The 14800-nt window shown below is 38.4% G+C and overlaps 2 protein-coding genes across 2 annotated transcripts; both read left to right on the forward strand.

The window, feature by feature from the left end:
- The first annotated feature begins 3810 nt into the window (after positions 1–3810).
- LOC111809781 (9-cis-epoxycarotenoid dioxygenase NCED1, chloroplastic-like) lies at positions 3811–5962 on the forward strand. Its single transcript, XM_023696204.2, has one exon. It carries the CDS (start codon positions 3846–3848, stop codon positions 5616–5618), a length of 1773 nt encoding a protein of 590 aa, XP_023551972.1. The 5' UTR covers positions 3811–3845; the 3' UTR covers positions 5619–5962.
- A 4614-nt stretch (positions 5963–10576) lies between these two features.
- LOC111810598 (Nucleotide/sugar transporter family protein) lies at positions 10577–14633 on the forward strand. Its single transcript, XM_023697328.2, has 8 exons — positions 10577–10878; positions 11551–11658; positions 11777–11811; positions 12238–12350; positions 12475–12736; positions 12848–13116; positions 13477–13627; positions 14210–14633. Exons 1-7 carry the CDS (start codon positions 10774–10776, stop codon positions 13599–13601), a joined length of 1017 nt encoding a protein of 338 aa, XP_023553096.1. The 5' UTR covers positions 10577–10773; the 3' UTR covers positions 13602–13627; positions 14210–14633.
- The last annotated feature ends 167 nt before the right edge of the window (positions 14634–14800 follow it).

Raw genomic sequence — 14800 nt, forward strand, 5'->3', positions numbered from 1 at the left:
AATAATTTAAACCAGGTAAATTGATCTGACCAAAATATTTTATAGATGATTGAGTGGACCAGTTGAATTTAAAATATTTGAACCGGGTCGAACCGAACCGAACCAAATCGAACCCACAGATTTGACGGCAGAGAAGCGCGTGGGATATTTGTTTTTGAGTTTCACCGTCAGGCTTTTCCCATTTGACGGTGACACATTTCCTCTACTTTTTAGTGGCTTCCGTCACCGCCAACCACCAACTGCCACGCGTGCGGTTTCTTAGACTCTTATAGAGGCCACAACGCGGGTTTTTTTATTTTTATTTTTTTTTCTTTCTTCTTTTTTATTTCTTATAAAAATTATAAATAATTAAAAATAAATTAGAGACGTAAACGTGCACAACCGGACCAATAACGTCTTCCGCGTTGTGACCAACCAAATAATAACCGACCAATCATAACCCTCCACGTTCTTCTCTCTCTTTCTCTCTCTTCTTTTTAAGGTTCTTTCATACTTTTTGCCTCACATTTTGGATAGACCAAGTCAAGTAATTGGCTTTAGTTTTATATTCATCAATTATCGCAAAATAAACACTTTTTTAAAAAAAAAATATTTTATTCATCTAAACATAATATTATAGTTGGGCTCGAGATGTCATTTAATAAGTAATAAATTCGACACTAATCTAAATAGATAAAACACGTATTTATCTTTCTTACAGTAAAATGTTTGTTTACACTCTCACCTCTGTTAGATCAACACAGTCTTGTGAAACTCGTGCATATTTGAAAATATGTCGATGAAAATTTAATATTAATATAGGTTAAATACTCAACTAGTTATTAATGAAGTTGATTTGTAACACATTACGTATTGTTGTCAGCCTCACGAGTTTAAAATGCGTACGTTAAGAAAAAGTTTCCACAGCTTTTATCAGGAATGTTTTGTTTCCCTGTCTAACTAATCTCACAATCCACCTCCTTAGAGATCCAGCATTATCGCTAGTACACCACCTGTCACAATCCGCTGGCACACCACTCAGTGTCTGGCTCTAATATCATTTGTAACCGCCTAAGCCCAACCGCTGCTATTTTAATTTTAAAGTTCTTATACAAGGTTAAATTATAAATTTAAATAGTAAATTTTTAAGCTCTTCTTTCGAAATAAATTTTCTTTTATTTTAATTTAATTATTACCACATCTTATTATGCCACGTCAGCTTTAAAAAGTCATTTTCCCACATTTTTACTTCATTACATTTCAACCAAAATAAAAAAAAAAATTTAAAAATCATTTTTTTATTTCCAAGTCTTTCAACTAGTCATTGTTAGACGAACACGACTCTCCACAATGGTATGATATTGTCCACTTTGAGCATAAGCTCTCATGGCTTTGCTTTGGGCTTCCCCAAAAGGCCTCATACCAATGGAGTTAGTATTCCTCACTTATAAACCCATGATCATTCCCTAAATTAGTCGATGTGGGACTTCCATCATCCAACACCTCCCCTCGAACAAAGTGCGCCTCCCCTTAATCGAGGCTCGACTCCTTTGGAGTCTTAGTCATTTTTGACTGCCTTCGAGGAGGGGCTTGGCTCCTTTTCTTTAGGAGTTCTTTGTTCGATATTTGAGGATTTGAGGATTTATCAATCTATTGGCACGACTAAGTTTAGGGCATGGCTCTGATACCATGTTAAGAATGAGATAGAAAATATAATTGGGAAGGTGTATATTATCATTGATATTGATATCCTTTAAATAGGATACGAAAAGTACAAATGAGGAAAATATAAAATAATTAAATACTGAGAATAAAATAAAATATACTCTAAATCTAACCATAAATGGAAGAATATTAAGATATAATATCTAGGATATATTCCATAAATAATATATCTCAACACTCCCCCTCAAGTTGGAGAGTGTATGTAATCACGTCCAACTTGTCTTTAACTTGTCTTTACGGTAGGTCAATAACACCCAAGTTGTCTTTCACTCTTGTCTTCTCAGTAATGAAAATATCTGTCAAAAAATAGACCGCCTTTGATTGGTTTGCATTTTTAGACTTTCAAGAAATTATTGAATTTTCAAGAAAGATGCAAGACTCAGAAATAGGCCGCAATGATTGACTCGAGGATTGGTAACTTGTCCCATTTAATTTGATTTGGAACAAGTGAATATCCTCCCTGATCACTTCTTTGTCCATGCATAAATGCTTTAGAAATAGACCGCAATGATTGACTCGAGGATTGATAACTTGTCCATTTAATTTGATTTGGAACAAGTGAATATCTTTCCTGATCACTTCTTGGTCCATGCATAAATGCTTTAGTGGATAATAACACCAAGATCGGTGCTTTGGATCACTTGAGAGGCTGTGAAAGAAAATACGAACATCTTGAATATGTCACCTTTGAGCTTGGTGAGAAATTTGAAGATGCTTATAACGTATTCTTGATATTGGATGATTGACGACGGTAAAGACTTCACTGATTGGTTAGGGTTTGGCTTTAGGTTTAATACTCCCCTTGGACTCTGAGTCCAAGGGGGTATTAGGAATACCACGATCGGAGCTTTGATATTAGGAATATCAAGATCGGTGCTCTGATACCATGTTAGACGAACACGACTCTCCACAATGGTATGATATTGTCCACTTTGAGCATAAGCTCTCATGGCTTTGCTTTGGGCTTCCCCAAAAGGCCTCATTCCAATGGAGTTAGCATTCCTCACTTATAAACCCATGATCATTCCCTAAATTAGTCGATGTGGGACTTCCATCCAACACCTCCCCTCGAACAAAGTGCGCCTCCCCTTAATCGAGGCTCGACTCCTTTGGAGTCTTAGTCATTTTTGACTGCCTTCGAGGAGGGGCTTGACTCCTTTTCTTTAGGAGTTCTTTGTTCGATATTTGAGGATTTGAGGATTTATCAATCTATTGGCACGACTAAGTTTAGGGCATGGCTCTGATACCATGTTAGACGAACACGACTCTCCACAATGGTATGATATTGTCCACTTTGAGCATAAGCTCTCATGGCTTTGCTTTGGGCTTCCCCAAAAGGCCTCATACCAATGGAGTTAGTATTCCTCACTTATAAACCCATGATCATTCCCTAAATTAGTCGATGTGGGACTTCCATCATCCAACAGTCATTAATTAAAAAAAAATGTATATTTAAATTTCAAAAAAAAAAAAAAAACACTAAAACCAAACTTTGAGAGTGCTTTTGTACTTCCCCTTTTAACCTTACAATATTTCATTGTAATTTACAAAATAATTAAATATATATATATATTTTTGCTTGTTACTGTCCAGTCCATTCTTCAAAACGATGAAATTACCGAGAAAATGAACAATAGACCAATTAAAGATGGAAAAGTAAACGTTGTGGAGCCTAGAGCCTAAGAAGGAAGCTCTCAAGATAGGTTCAAGTCGGGAACCATCGTTAGAGAATCTTTCTTAAATTTATCGACAGAATCTCATTTTAATTTTTTTATATTTTATTCACTGATTAATATTTAAATTATATTTATTAATTGAGCTATGCTTAAATTAACATAAAAAGGGCCGTGGTCGTGGTCGTGATCGTGGTGGTGGGAGGAAGGTTCTAAGTTTTGAGTGACGTTTTAGGTATTTCAATTTTCACAGACTCACTTCGTTTGCTGATCCTACACGTGGTCGGATCTCTTTTCCAACAATTTTTTAATTTGACCATTTTGCCCCTCCCCCCATTTTCCCCCCTATAAATACTCTCCCTCTCCTCTGCCATTTTCCCTCAAACACACACACTCTCTCACACTAAATTCTCAAACGTTCTTTGTACAAAAAATCAAATCTTTTTCTTCATTTTTTGAATTTCGATTATGGCTTCTCTTGCTTCTTCATCGTGGGTCAAATCTGGTTTTTCCTCTTCAATGTCGGAGCGTTTCTCTGTAAATATGGATTCCGGCAGGAACAGAGTCGCCTGTTCTCTTCATACTCCTTCCATAATTCAAATTCCTAAGCGTTCCCAGACTGCATTTCGGTCTCCGGTTAAGACCACGGTGCCGAAACCAGTGCCGGTTTCGCCTCCTTCAGTGTCGGAGGAGTGGAATTTCTTGCAGCGGGCTGCGGCCATGGCGCTTGATGCTGTTGAGGATGCTCTGCTTTCGGCGGAGAAGAAGCATTCGTTGCCGAAGACGGCGGACCCTTCTGTTCAAATTGCTGGGAATTTTGCTCCGGTGACGGAGCAGTCGGTTCGGAAGGGGCTGCCGGTGATTGGGAAAGTTCCGGAGTGTATTCGGGGGGTTTATGTGCGAAACGGCGCGAACCCACTTCATGAACCGGTGTCCGGCCACCACTTGTTTGATGGTGATGGGATGGTTCATGCTGTGGAGTTCACTGAGGACGGCGGCGTTAGTTATGCTTGCCGGTTTACGGAGACTCAACGGCTGGTTCAGGAACGAGCTTATGGCCGGCCGGTTTTTCCGAAAGCCATTGGAGAGCTTCATGGTCACTCTGGTATAGCTCGGCTGTTGCTTTTCTATGCGAGAGGTTTATTTGGGCTGGTCGATCACAGCCATGGAATTGGAGTCGCCAACGCCGGTTTGGTTTATTTCAACGGCCAGCTTCTCGCCATGTCGGAGGATGATTTGCCTTACGAAATCAGAGTTACTCCGGCGGGGGATTTGAAAACCGTTGGCCGGTTTGATTTCGACGGCCAATTGAAATCCACAATGATAGCCCACCCAAAACTCGACCCTGTTTCCGGCGAGATGTTTGCTTTAAGCTACGACGTAATCCAAAAGCCATATTTGAAATACTTCAAATTCTCGCCGGAGGGAGAAAAGTCACCGGACGTTGAAATTCCCCTGCCTCAGCCAACGATGATGCACGATTTCGCAATTACAGAGAAATTCGTCATAATTCCCGACCAGCAGGTGGTTTTCAAGTTGCCGGAGATGATCCGCGGCGGTTCTCCGGTGATCTATGACAAAGAAAAAACCTCCCGATTTGGAGTTATGGACAAAAATGCCACCGACGCCGACGCCATTAAATGGATCGACGTTCCTGATTGCTTCTGTTTCCATCTCTGGAACGCTTGGGAAGAACCAGAAACAGAGGAAATCGTCGTAATTGGGTCGTGCATGACGCCGCCGGACTCCATTTTCAACGAATGTGAAGAGAATTTGAACTCCATCTTATCGGAAATTCGTCTGAATCTCTCCACCGGTAAATCCACTCGTCGGCCGATCATCGCCGAAACAGAGCAAGTGAACTTAGAGGCCGGAATGGTGAACCGAAATCGACTCGGGAGAAAAACCCAGTTCGCTTATGTTGCTCTAGCAGAGCCATGGCCGAAAGTTTCCGGTTTTGTGAAGGTCGATCTCTTCACCGGAGAATCCAGAAAGTATCTCTACGGCGAGCAGAGGTACGGCGGCGAGCCTCTGTTTCTGCCTAGAGAAGGGGCAGAGGCGGAGGACGACGGCCACATCTTGACGTTCGTTCACGACGAGAAGGAATGGAAATCAGAGCTTCAGATCGTTAACGCCATGACTTTGGAGCTTGAAGCTACTGTGAAGCTTCCTTCTCGAGTTCCTTATGGCTTCCATGGAACATTCATAAGCTCCATTGATTTACAGAAGCAGAAACAGTAAAAAGACGAGGTAAATTGTAACAACACACGGTAAATAAAACAAAAAAAGGGAAAAAAAATTGGAGATTTTTACCTGTGGGATGAGTGTGCTTCTACATCCCCGGAATCTCCTCTGTTTTCCTCTGTTTCATCTCTACAGCCATAGGTGTATAAAGTATAAATAAGGACTTTGTTGGGGGTGATAATGCAAATAGAATTAAATATGAGGGGCTTTAAGAAACCAGGCTCGAAGCTTTTGTGAAGCTCAGCTGGTTTCTGTTTATTCTTTCAGTCATTTGTGAATTATTAATTTTTAGAAAGTAAATATTAATTATATATTTCAATTTCAATTATGTTTCTTCTCTCTCTCTAGGGGCATTATGGGTATTTTAATAATATTATTGATTTTGATTTAGAAAATGCACATTTTTTTAATGGGTGTGATTTTATATTGAATGCGACAAATTACCATAATGAGTTAATGTTGATCGGTGATAATTGAATTATTATAAAGTTGCATCTCAAAAGTGGTTAACATGTAACCAACTTTCTCGAGGTACGATAAAAAAAACCATTCTGCACATATTGAGTCTTAAATAGTATCGATCCCGAGATAATAGAAAATATTTCCACAGATATCTCGAGATGCTCGGATGGTTTAAAGGGTCCATAAATTTAAACCCTAGGTTTATCGACTGCTCTCGCTTTGGTTGGAGATGAGAACAAAATATTGCTTATAAGGGTGTGGAGACCTCTCCCTAGTAGACATGTTTTAAAAACCTTGAGTGAAAGTCCGAGAGGGAAAATTCAGAGAGAACATATTTTCTAGTGCTTGACTTGGGCTATTACAAATGATATCATAGCCAAAGACTAGGTGGTGTGTCAGTGAAAACGTTGGATCCTTGAGGGGGGTGGATTGTGAGATCTCACATTTGTTAGAGAATAGAATGAAACATTCCTTATAAGGGTGTGGAAACCTCTCTTTAGAAGACGCGTTTTATAAACCTTGAGGGAAAGTTTAAAGAGGACAATATCTGCTCGTGGTTGACTTGGACTGTTACAAATGATATCAGAGCCCAACACCGAGTGGTGTGCCAACGAGGACGTTGGATCCTTGAGGGGGGTGGATTGTGAGATCTCACATTTGTTAGAGAGTAGAATGAAACATTCATTATAAGGGTGTGGAAACCTCTCCCTAGAAGACGCGTTTTAAAACCCTTGAGGAAAAGTCCAAAGAGAACAATATCAATTAGCAGTTGACTTGGGCTGTTACTACAACGAGGACGCTGGGCCCACGAGAGGGGTGGATTGTGAGATCTCACATTTGTTGGAGAGGAGAACAAAACATTTCTTATAAGTGTGTGGAAAACTCTTCCTAGTAGACATGTTTTAAAAACCTTAAGGGAAAGTCAAAAGAGAACAATATCGGCTAGCGGTTGACTTAGGCTGTTACAAATTACTTTCGATGAATTGTTGTCATAACTCGATGGATAAGACATCAATTACCATCTCAAACCTACCTTTTATCGTGCAATTAACAGTGTCGTACTAGGTATGTCCTATATAAAGAAAATGGTACACATTTAGGCCTCATTGGAGGGCTGTTGTGGCTCAAAAGTGCTTGCACTTGCACAACAAACCCACAACTCATACCCCATTATTGAGTTGAAGTACATGAACATGCAGATGGATATTGATATGCAATCTCAAAAATGCTTACTTTTTCATGTTGTTGGTGCCAAGGACGAGCACCATTTCAAATACAATGAAGACTTTTGAGAGGAAGTCTACATCTTATCACACTAATTATTTCAAATTTAAATCATATGTTTGGTTGCATTGATTCTTAACATAAAAATAAGAACTTTAAAAGGAAAGTATTAACAAAATGATGATGAAAGTATTTGGAATCGGAATCGTGGGTTCTTTTGGAAATAGTTTCGTTTTTCAATTTTAGTATCAATAATCACTTGACTAGCATTTTGGTGACGTTAGGATTCATAATTTTTAGTGTGGGTTCACGAATGCACACCTTTAGCTAGTTTGATTTGATGGAGGAATAAGTTAGTGTAGTTTAGTTAGCTATAACTTTGTATGAAAAGGGTCTGTCTCGTTTAAGAGTCTGAATGCGTAATTTATATAATTGTATCTTTACTCTCATCTGTATATGTAACAAGCCCACCATTAGTAGATATTGTCTTCTTTGGACTTTTCCTTTCGAACTTCCTCTTATCTTAAGGTTCCCTTATAAAGAATACTTCGTTCTCCTCCTCAATCAATGTGGGATCTCACAATCCACCCTCTTCAAGCCCCAACGTCCTTCCTAGCACACCACTTGGTGTCTATATCTACTAGCGGTGGGCTTGGGTGGTTCGTTACGTATCACCAATGCATCTACCAGATAGAGATTTCCACACCCTTATAAAGAATACTGCGTTCTCCTCCTTAATCGATGTGGGATCTCACAGTCCACCCACTTCAAGGTCCAGCATCCTTCCTAGCACACCACTTGGTGTCTATATCTACTAGCGGTGGGCTTGGGTGGTTCGTTACGTATCACCAATGCATCTACCAGATAGAGATTTCCACACCCTTATAAAGAATACTGCGTTCTCCTCCTTAATCGATGTGGGATCTCACAGTCCACCCACTTCAAGGTCCAGCGTCCTTCCTAGCACACCACTTGGTGTCTATATCTACTAGCGGTGGGCTTGGGTGGTTCGTTACGTATCACTAATGCGTCTACCAGACAGAGATTTCCACACCCTTATAAAGAATACTGCGTTCTCCTCCTCAATCGATGTGGGATCTCACAATCCACCCACTTCAAGGCCCAGCGTCCTTCCTAGCACACCACTTGGTGTCTATATCTACTAGTGGTGGGCTTGGGTCGTTACAAATATTGTTCGTTTTAGCTCGTTACATATCGCTAATGCGTCTACCAGATAGAGATTTCCACACCCTTATAAAGAATATTTCGTTCTCCTCCTCAATCGATGTGAGATCTCACAATCCACCCACTTCAAGCCCCAGTGTCTTTCTTGGCACATCGCTCGGTGTCTATATCTACTAGTGGTGAGCTTGAATTATTACAAATATTGTCCGTTTTAGTTCATTACGTATCGCTAATACGTCTACCCGATACAGATTTTGATTATAGATATTATGAAGGTGGGTATTAAAAGCCAAAAAGAGTCCCAAAATTAAAAATCTATTTGTGTAATGATTAAAATAGAGAATCTTTGAATGTGTGGTAGCCATGGCTTGGCCAATGAAGAAGAATAATGCTTCCATGCTTCCATGTGTGAAGTTAGATAGCCCAAGTTTGTGCTTCTCTCACAACTTTGACACATTGACACATGTTCACAAAATACATTTTAAATTCCCGAACCCTTTCGGCTTTTAATATCGGAATAGAAACCTCTCTCTAGTAAACACGTTGCCTAAACATAACAGGCCAAAACAGACATTATCTACTAGTATCGTTTCCGATCACTATGCTCTTGTTTAAATTACGTATTCAGACTCGACCCTTTTCATACAAAGTTACAGCGAGCTAAACTACATTGGTGTCAATATTCGTGTCAGAAACCTAAATAAAACGTCCAAACACGGATGAATTATTATATATATTTTTGATAAGTTGCGAAGAATTTAACCACATGTCGGGATGGAAAAGAGCGTGGATCTTGCCAAGTGTTGTTTATGATATGATAAAGAAAGGATACCACTCACTCTCTCTCCAATACATGAAAAGTATTAAAATCAATGATATATGAGTAGGCATGTTAGCTTAAACATTATATTAAAAAAAATAATGAATTATGTATTAAGGGTTTGGTATGAACAAAATGAGTATGGATCCATTTCTTCTAGTACACTCTTTACCTTTCTACAATATAACTCATTATCATATATTATATGAATTATATGAATTTTAAATTGTAATCGTCATCGATCTTTCTAGAAATAGAATATTCCTTTAATAATATTCTTAACCTAAAAAAAACGTCTATAAAATACCTTTAAAATTTAAAAAATTCCATTAATACCCTTCATGTTAATATTATGTTTACTCGTGAAAAAAAAAAATACCTATGAACTCTGTATTTAGATTGACGGTTGTTAGCTTCAGCTTTCTTCAGCATTCCCTACTACATGACCATGTTACCTACTTGTCTTTAGTTGCGAGTGAACTTCACATACCCACACGAGTTCTTAGGTACGTGAAGTTCACTCGCAACTAAAGACGAGTAGGTAATTTAAAATTCATATAATTCATATAATACAAAACATGAGATCCCACATCGGTTGAAGAAGGGAACGAAACATTCCTTATAAAGGTGTAGAATCCTTTCTATAATAGATGTGTTTTAAAACCGTGAGGCTGACGGTGATACGTAACAGGCCAAAACAGACAATACCCGTTAGCGGTAGACTTTGTTGGATGTGGCAAACGGGCCTTGCCTTTGTTGGTCCATGGGCCTTTACCAATGCCTCTTGTTGGCCCATGGGCTTTTGCCAATGCCTCTTGTTGGCCCATGGGCCTTTACCAATGCCTCTTGTTGGCCCATGGGCCTTTACCAATTAGTCAACGGTAGTGAGCCTACTTGTATACAATCACACGACCACGACCGCGACGTTCCAAAGATCTTATATAGGACATGGTTGATTGATAGTAAGTTCAAACAATGAATGTCTTATAAAATTCTAGGTTACATAGGATGCACGAGAATGCAGGTTTTAGATTACAGGCTGAATCTTGAACATGGAGTATTATTAGATTTCTATCTATAGACAAAATTTATAATTTTCGAAACTAATGAACGAATATCAGATTGATATCAAAATTTCAACTTTTTGAGAATGAGCTAATACAAACATACATTGATGAATAGGATAATACTCATCTTTTGATAGAAAATTTTAAGCTATGCATAATGCTTGACAAGTAAATATGTAATTAATATGTGCATTGGGGACATTTAATTGCGTAAAATATCGAAGACCTTCTTCCGTTGCTGTTTCTCTACTTTGTCCTCTCTTTTTCGCGTTTGTTATCGATTTTATGCGAATCTGAATCCGCCATTGGAGATTACATGCGATTTGTCGACCCAGTTCATCGACCAGGAAGTTAGAGGGATTGTTATCTTGGAACCTGTAATTGACGACGGACAATGGCGGATCGTCGAGTGGAAGGCTTCTTCAAAGGGGAGGTGCTCACTTACGCTTACCTGCTTCTATATATTTCTCTCTCCAGTGGCCAGATCTTCTTCAACAAGGTGATTCTCTCGTTTCCTTTCGATTTGTTTGTTTGTTTTTCTCTCGCGTTTCCTTGCAGTCGTTGTTGAAATTACTTTTCATTAAATGTGTAATAGATCTAGTTCGTTCTGGATTTTTCTCTTCAAGAAGCAATCGCTGTTGTGTGCGGGCTTTTAATCTTGACTTTGGTTCTATCGACTGTTGAATTTTGGGCTTGGGTGTATGATACTAGGTTTCTGTTTATTAGTTGGCTGTTGGCTGGGTTCAGGTTTGAATTTGGCGGCAATAGTTCCATTTCTTATCTTTTTCAGTCATTCTCGTATAATGGTGATTTGAACGTTCGATGAAATTGGAAAAGAGAAGTTTGAGCTAGGGCAATTGGATTCATTTTGAACAGTTATGTCTTAAATTCTTAGGTTTCATTACGTAATTATCAAAGTATTTTAGGACGTTTTCTTCTTCTTCTTCTTCTAGGAGCTTGAATGAATTGAGTAGATTTCCATGTCAACCATCATAGGATACTAGTTAAGACACATGTTCTTGATCAAGAGGTCAAGGGTTTGAATCTCCCTACGCTATGTCGTTGAACTCTCAAAAAAATACAATGATTGCTGTTTTCTATTCCTATAACATGAATATTCATTTCAGAAGTTGTTCTGACACACTTTTGTAATTCTCTTTTATTGCTGCAGTGGGTGTTGTCCTCGAAGGAAATCAATTTTCCTTATCCTCTTGCTTTGACTTTACTTCACATGATCTTCTCTTCCATCTTATGCTTTCTTCTCATCAAAGTGTTTAAGGTACTGTGGATTAATGATATTGTGGTTGAGCAATAATTATACTGTGAATACTTCAATGTTTGGACATAAATGTATATGAAACAAGAATGTCATAACCTCAGTCTGCTTTATATCTCAGGTTCTGAAGATTGAGCAAGGTATGAGTGCAGAAATGTATGTAAAGCTACTGTATATGGGTCTATTATCAGATATCAATTTTACAAAGTTCTGTTTGAATATATTGCTTATTACAGTGGATGAATAGAAGAAAATTTTCATGAAGATCCTTGTTATGGATTAGGGAATGTTAGAATCTCTTAACTTCTTGTGTGAAGAATGTAGAATATGAGATCCTGAATTTTAAGTCGACTAATCGATTCTTGAAGCTATTTTTTTGAAGTAATATTTTCTGCCCAAAACTAATGAGGAATAGTTTGCTAGTTTCTTCAAGGCTGGTTTTCTCGGGGGCGTGGGGTATTTTTTTTTTTTTTTTTTTTTCGTTCTCTCTTTAGAGTTGTTTGATCTGGATGCTTTCTTTAAAAAGGAAAGTTTGCTTCATTTATTTCTGGCGTGAAATCTAAAGAAATATATATGATTTAGGTATGCTACATCAGTAATCCCAATTGGTGCAACCTTTGCAATGACTCTTTGGCTAGGAAACACTGCCTACCTGTATATCTCTGTTGCCTTCGCACAAATGCTGAAAGCAATCAGTAAGTTTTAGTGGAATAGAGTACCATCCCAATAGCACTCTTTGGTGCATATTTCCTAATATTAGTTTGGTTCATTTTCATTAATCTTGATTCCATTTCAATGGATTCCCAAATGTCCTTGCAGTGCCCGTTGCCGTTTTTATTCTTGGAGTAGCAGCAGGTCTTGAGTTAATGAGCTGTAGAATGTTACTGATCATGTCAGTGATAAGTTTTGGTGTTCTAGTGGCTTCATATGGAGAAATAAACATCAGTTGGATTGGTGTTGTTTACCAAATGGGAGGCGTCGTAGGGGAAGCTCTAAGACTAATTTTCATGGAGATTCTGGTTAAAAGAAAGGGCCTAAAGTTAAATCCGATATCTATCATGTACTATGTTAGTCCCTGCAGGCATGTACTCTATACTTTCTCCTTCTTGTAAACATTGACACTGTTGAAAATTTTTGTACCACCCACAGAGTCATCCATATTTACAATAATGATTTTATTGGATTGGTGTAGTGCCCTTTGCCTGCTCATCCCATGGATCTTTCTGGAGAAACCAAAGATGGAAGCACGTGGATCATGGAATTTTCCTCCTGTTATTCTAGTGCTCAACTCTCTATGTACTTTTGCACTCAACCTCTCGGTTTTCCTTGTTATTACGCATACAAGTGCCTTGACTATTCGTGTTGCTGGAGTCGTGAAGGACTGGATCGTGGTCTTACTGTCGGCTCTTTTATTTGCGGATGTTAAGTTGACCATCATTAATCTCTTTGGATATGGCGTTGGTAAGTACATGACTTGTGGCGATTTTTCATATCTTAATGTAATGAACTGATTTACTCATAGCCTGCTAAAGGTAGGTATATCTTCTATGCTCTAGTCTATCCTTGTTCTTCTGGAATTTTGTTCCAGTTAAATTGACTCTGGAGACTATTCCTATAAGATCCCTGTTCAAATTGTTATCATGTGGCAAAGTCAAGGACATTTTCTTTAGATAGCTGGCTGTTTTTTTTTTTTTTTCTTTTTCTTTCAAGGAATCATAAGTTTATCATTATGAACACGGTATTCTCGCAATTATATAAAAAATCCAAGTTTAGAAGGTCGAATCCCCATATTTGTTTCTAATTACTATCACCTTGATACAGCCATTGCCGGGGTCGTGGCATACAACAATCACAAGTTGAAAAAGGAAGCTTCACGAGGAAGCCCTAGTGAGTCTGAACAGTCTGAATCCGTGGCAATGGTCACACCCTCGTCCAGCAACAAATAGTTACTGTGTTTGGGCAGTCTGGTGAGGTATGTGTTTGCACTTCTTCTCCCTCTGTTATGTCTCCTCCCCAGTGTCAAATTTCATATCGGTCAAATCGATAGTTACTAAAGCGAATCCAACGCTCTAGAGGAAATTGTAGACATGTTTTCACTCTCGGTTGCAGGAAAGACCTACTGAGTTTTCTTAGTAGGTTTTGGTCTTAGACTATGTTTGAGAGTGCTACTCAAAAAAGTTATGTTTGGGGGTTACATAAAAGTGCTTTGTGGCAAATAGTGTGTGAGATCCCACATCGGTTAGGGAGGAGAACGAAGCATTCTTTATAAGGGTGTAGAAACCTCTCTTTAGCATACGCATTTCTAAAACCTTGAAAGGAAGCTCGAATAGAAAAGCCCAAAGAGGACAATATCTACTAGCAGTGGGCTTGGACTGTTACATAGTGATTTACGTGTAGGGTGGTTTGACCCGAATACTTGACTAGGAAGCATGTTCAAAGCTCACTAAACATGAAGTGATATGTTATTAAGCATTTTTTACTAATGTGTTTATAGTTGAAGTGTGTGTATATATATATGCTCCTGCAATGAGGAACGCAAGTTTGCTGATGGCAGGGACAGATTCAGACGTATAGAGATGTATTATCCACAGTCAACTGTCAAAAGTAAAGATGAACTAACGTGTATCCTTTGCGATTTTTATATCTTTTCGTGTTCAATTTTGAAACCCGGCCGATGAACTGAAGACCAGTGACATAAACTTCTCACTGGGAGGACAAAGATGAAAGCATATGGCAATTGTAAGGTAGATTCAAAACATACATCTTTTATGTGTAGATTTATTCCCAGCTTATAGAAATGATTCATATTGTTTTAGATATATCATTGGAAATTGATTCTCTTGGTTGTTCATATGGCTGTAGCTGCCCAAACTATTATACTGTTGTGAATCTCAATGGTTTTACTATCTTTGAGAATTCTGATAGAAATTTCCCACAGTTTCAGTAACTGTCTATACAATGTAAGATTTGTTGGCCTGTTTTCCTTGTGTTTTGTATCATTTGACTGAGTTTCAAGTTCATATGTATTCATTATTTACTGAAAACTTGTACACCTTGTTATTTGTTCTGAGTTTTGGCTTTACATTAAGGGGCTGTTTTCATTAATTCTAGGTTATGTAAGTAGATCGACCGTACCATACTTTTG

Source organism: Cucurbita pepo, chromosome 14, assembly GCF_057944985.1.
Source record: "Cucurbita pepo subsp. pepo isolate OVF chromosome 14, ASM5794498v1, whole genome shotgun sequence".
Taxonomy (NCBI): Eukaryota; Viridiplantae; Streptophyta; class Magnoliopsida; order Cucurbitales; family Cucurbitaceae; genus Cucurbita; species Cucurbita pepo.

Coding starts and splice junctions, on each gene's coding strand:
- LOC111809781 (XM_023696204.2), top strand. CDS start 3,846: ATGGCTTCTCTTGCTTCTTCATCGTGGGTCAAATCTGGTTTTTCCTCT.
- LOC111810598 (XM_023697328.2), top strand. CDS start 10,774: ATGGCGGATCGTCGAGTGGAAGGCTTCTTCAAAGGGGAGGTGCTCACT. Junction 10,879..11,550: donor GCCAGATCTTCTTCAACAAG/GTGATTCTCTCG, acceptor TTATTGCTGCAG/TGGGTGTTGTCCTCGAAGGA. Junction 12,351..12,474: donor ACAAATGCTGAAAGCAATCA/GTAAGTTTTAGT, acceptor ATGTCCTTGCAG/TGCCCGTTGCCGTTTTTATT.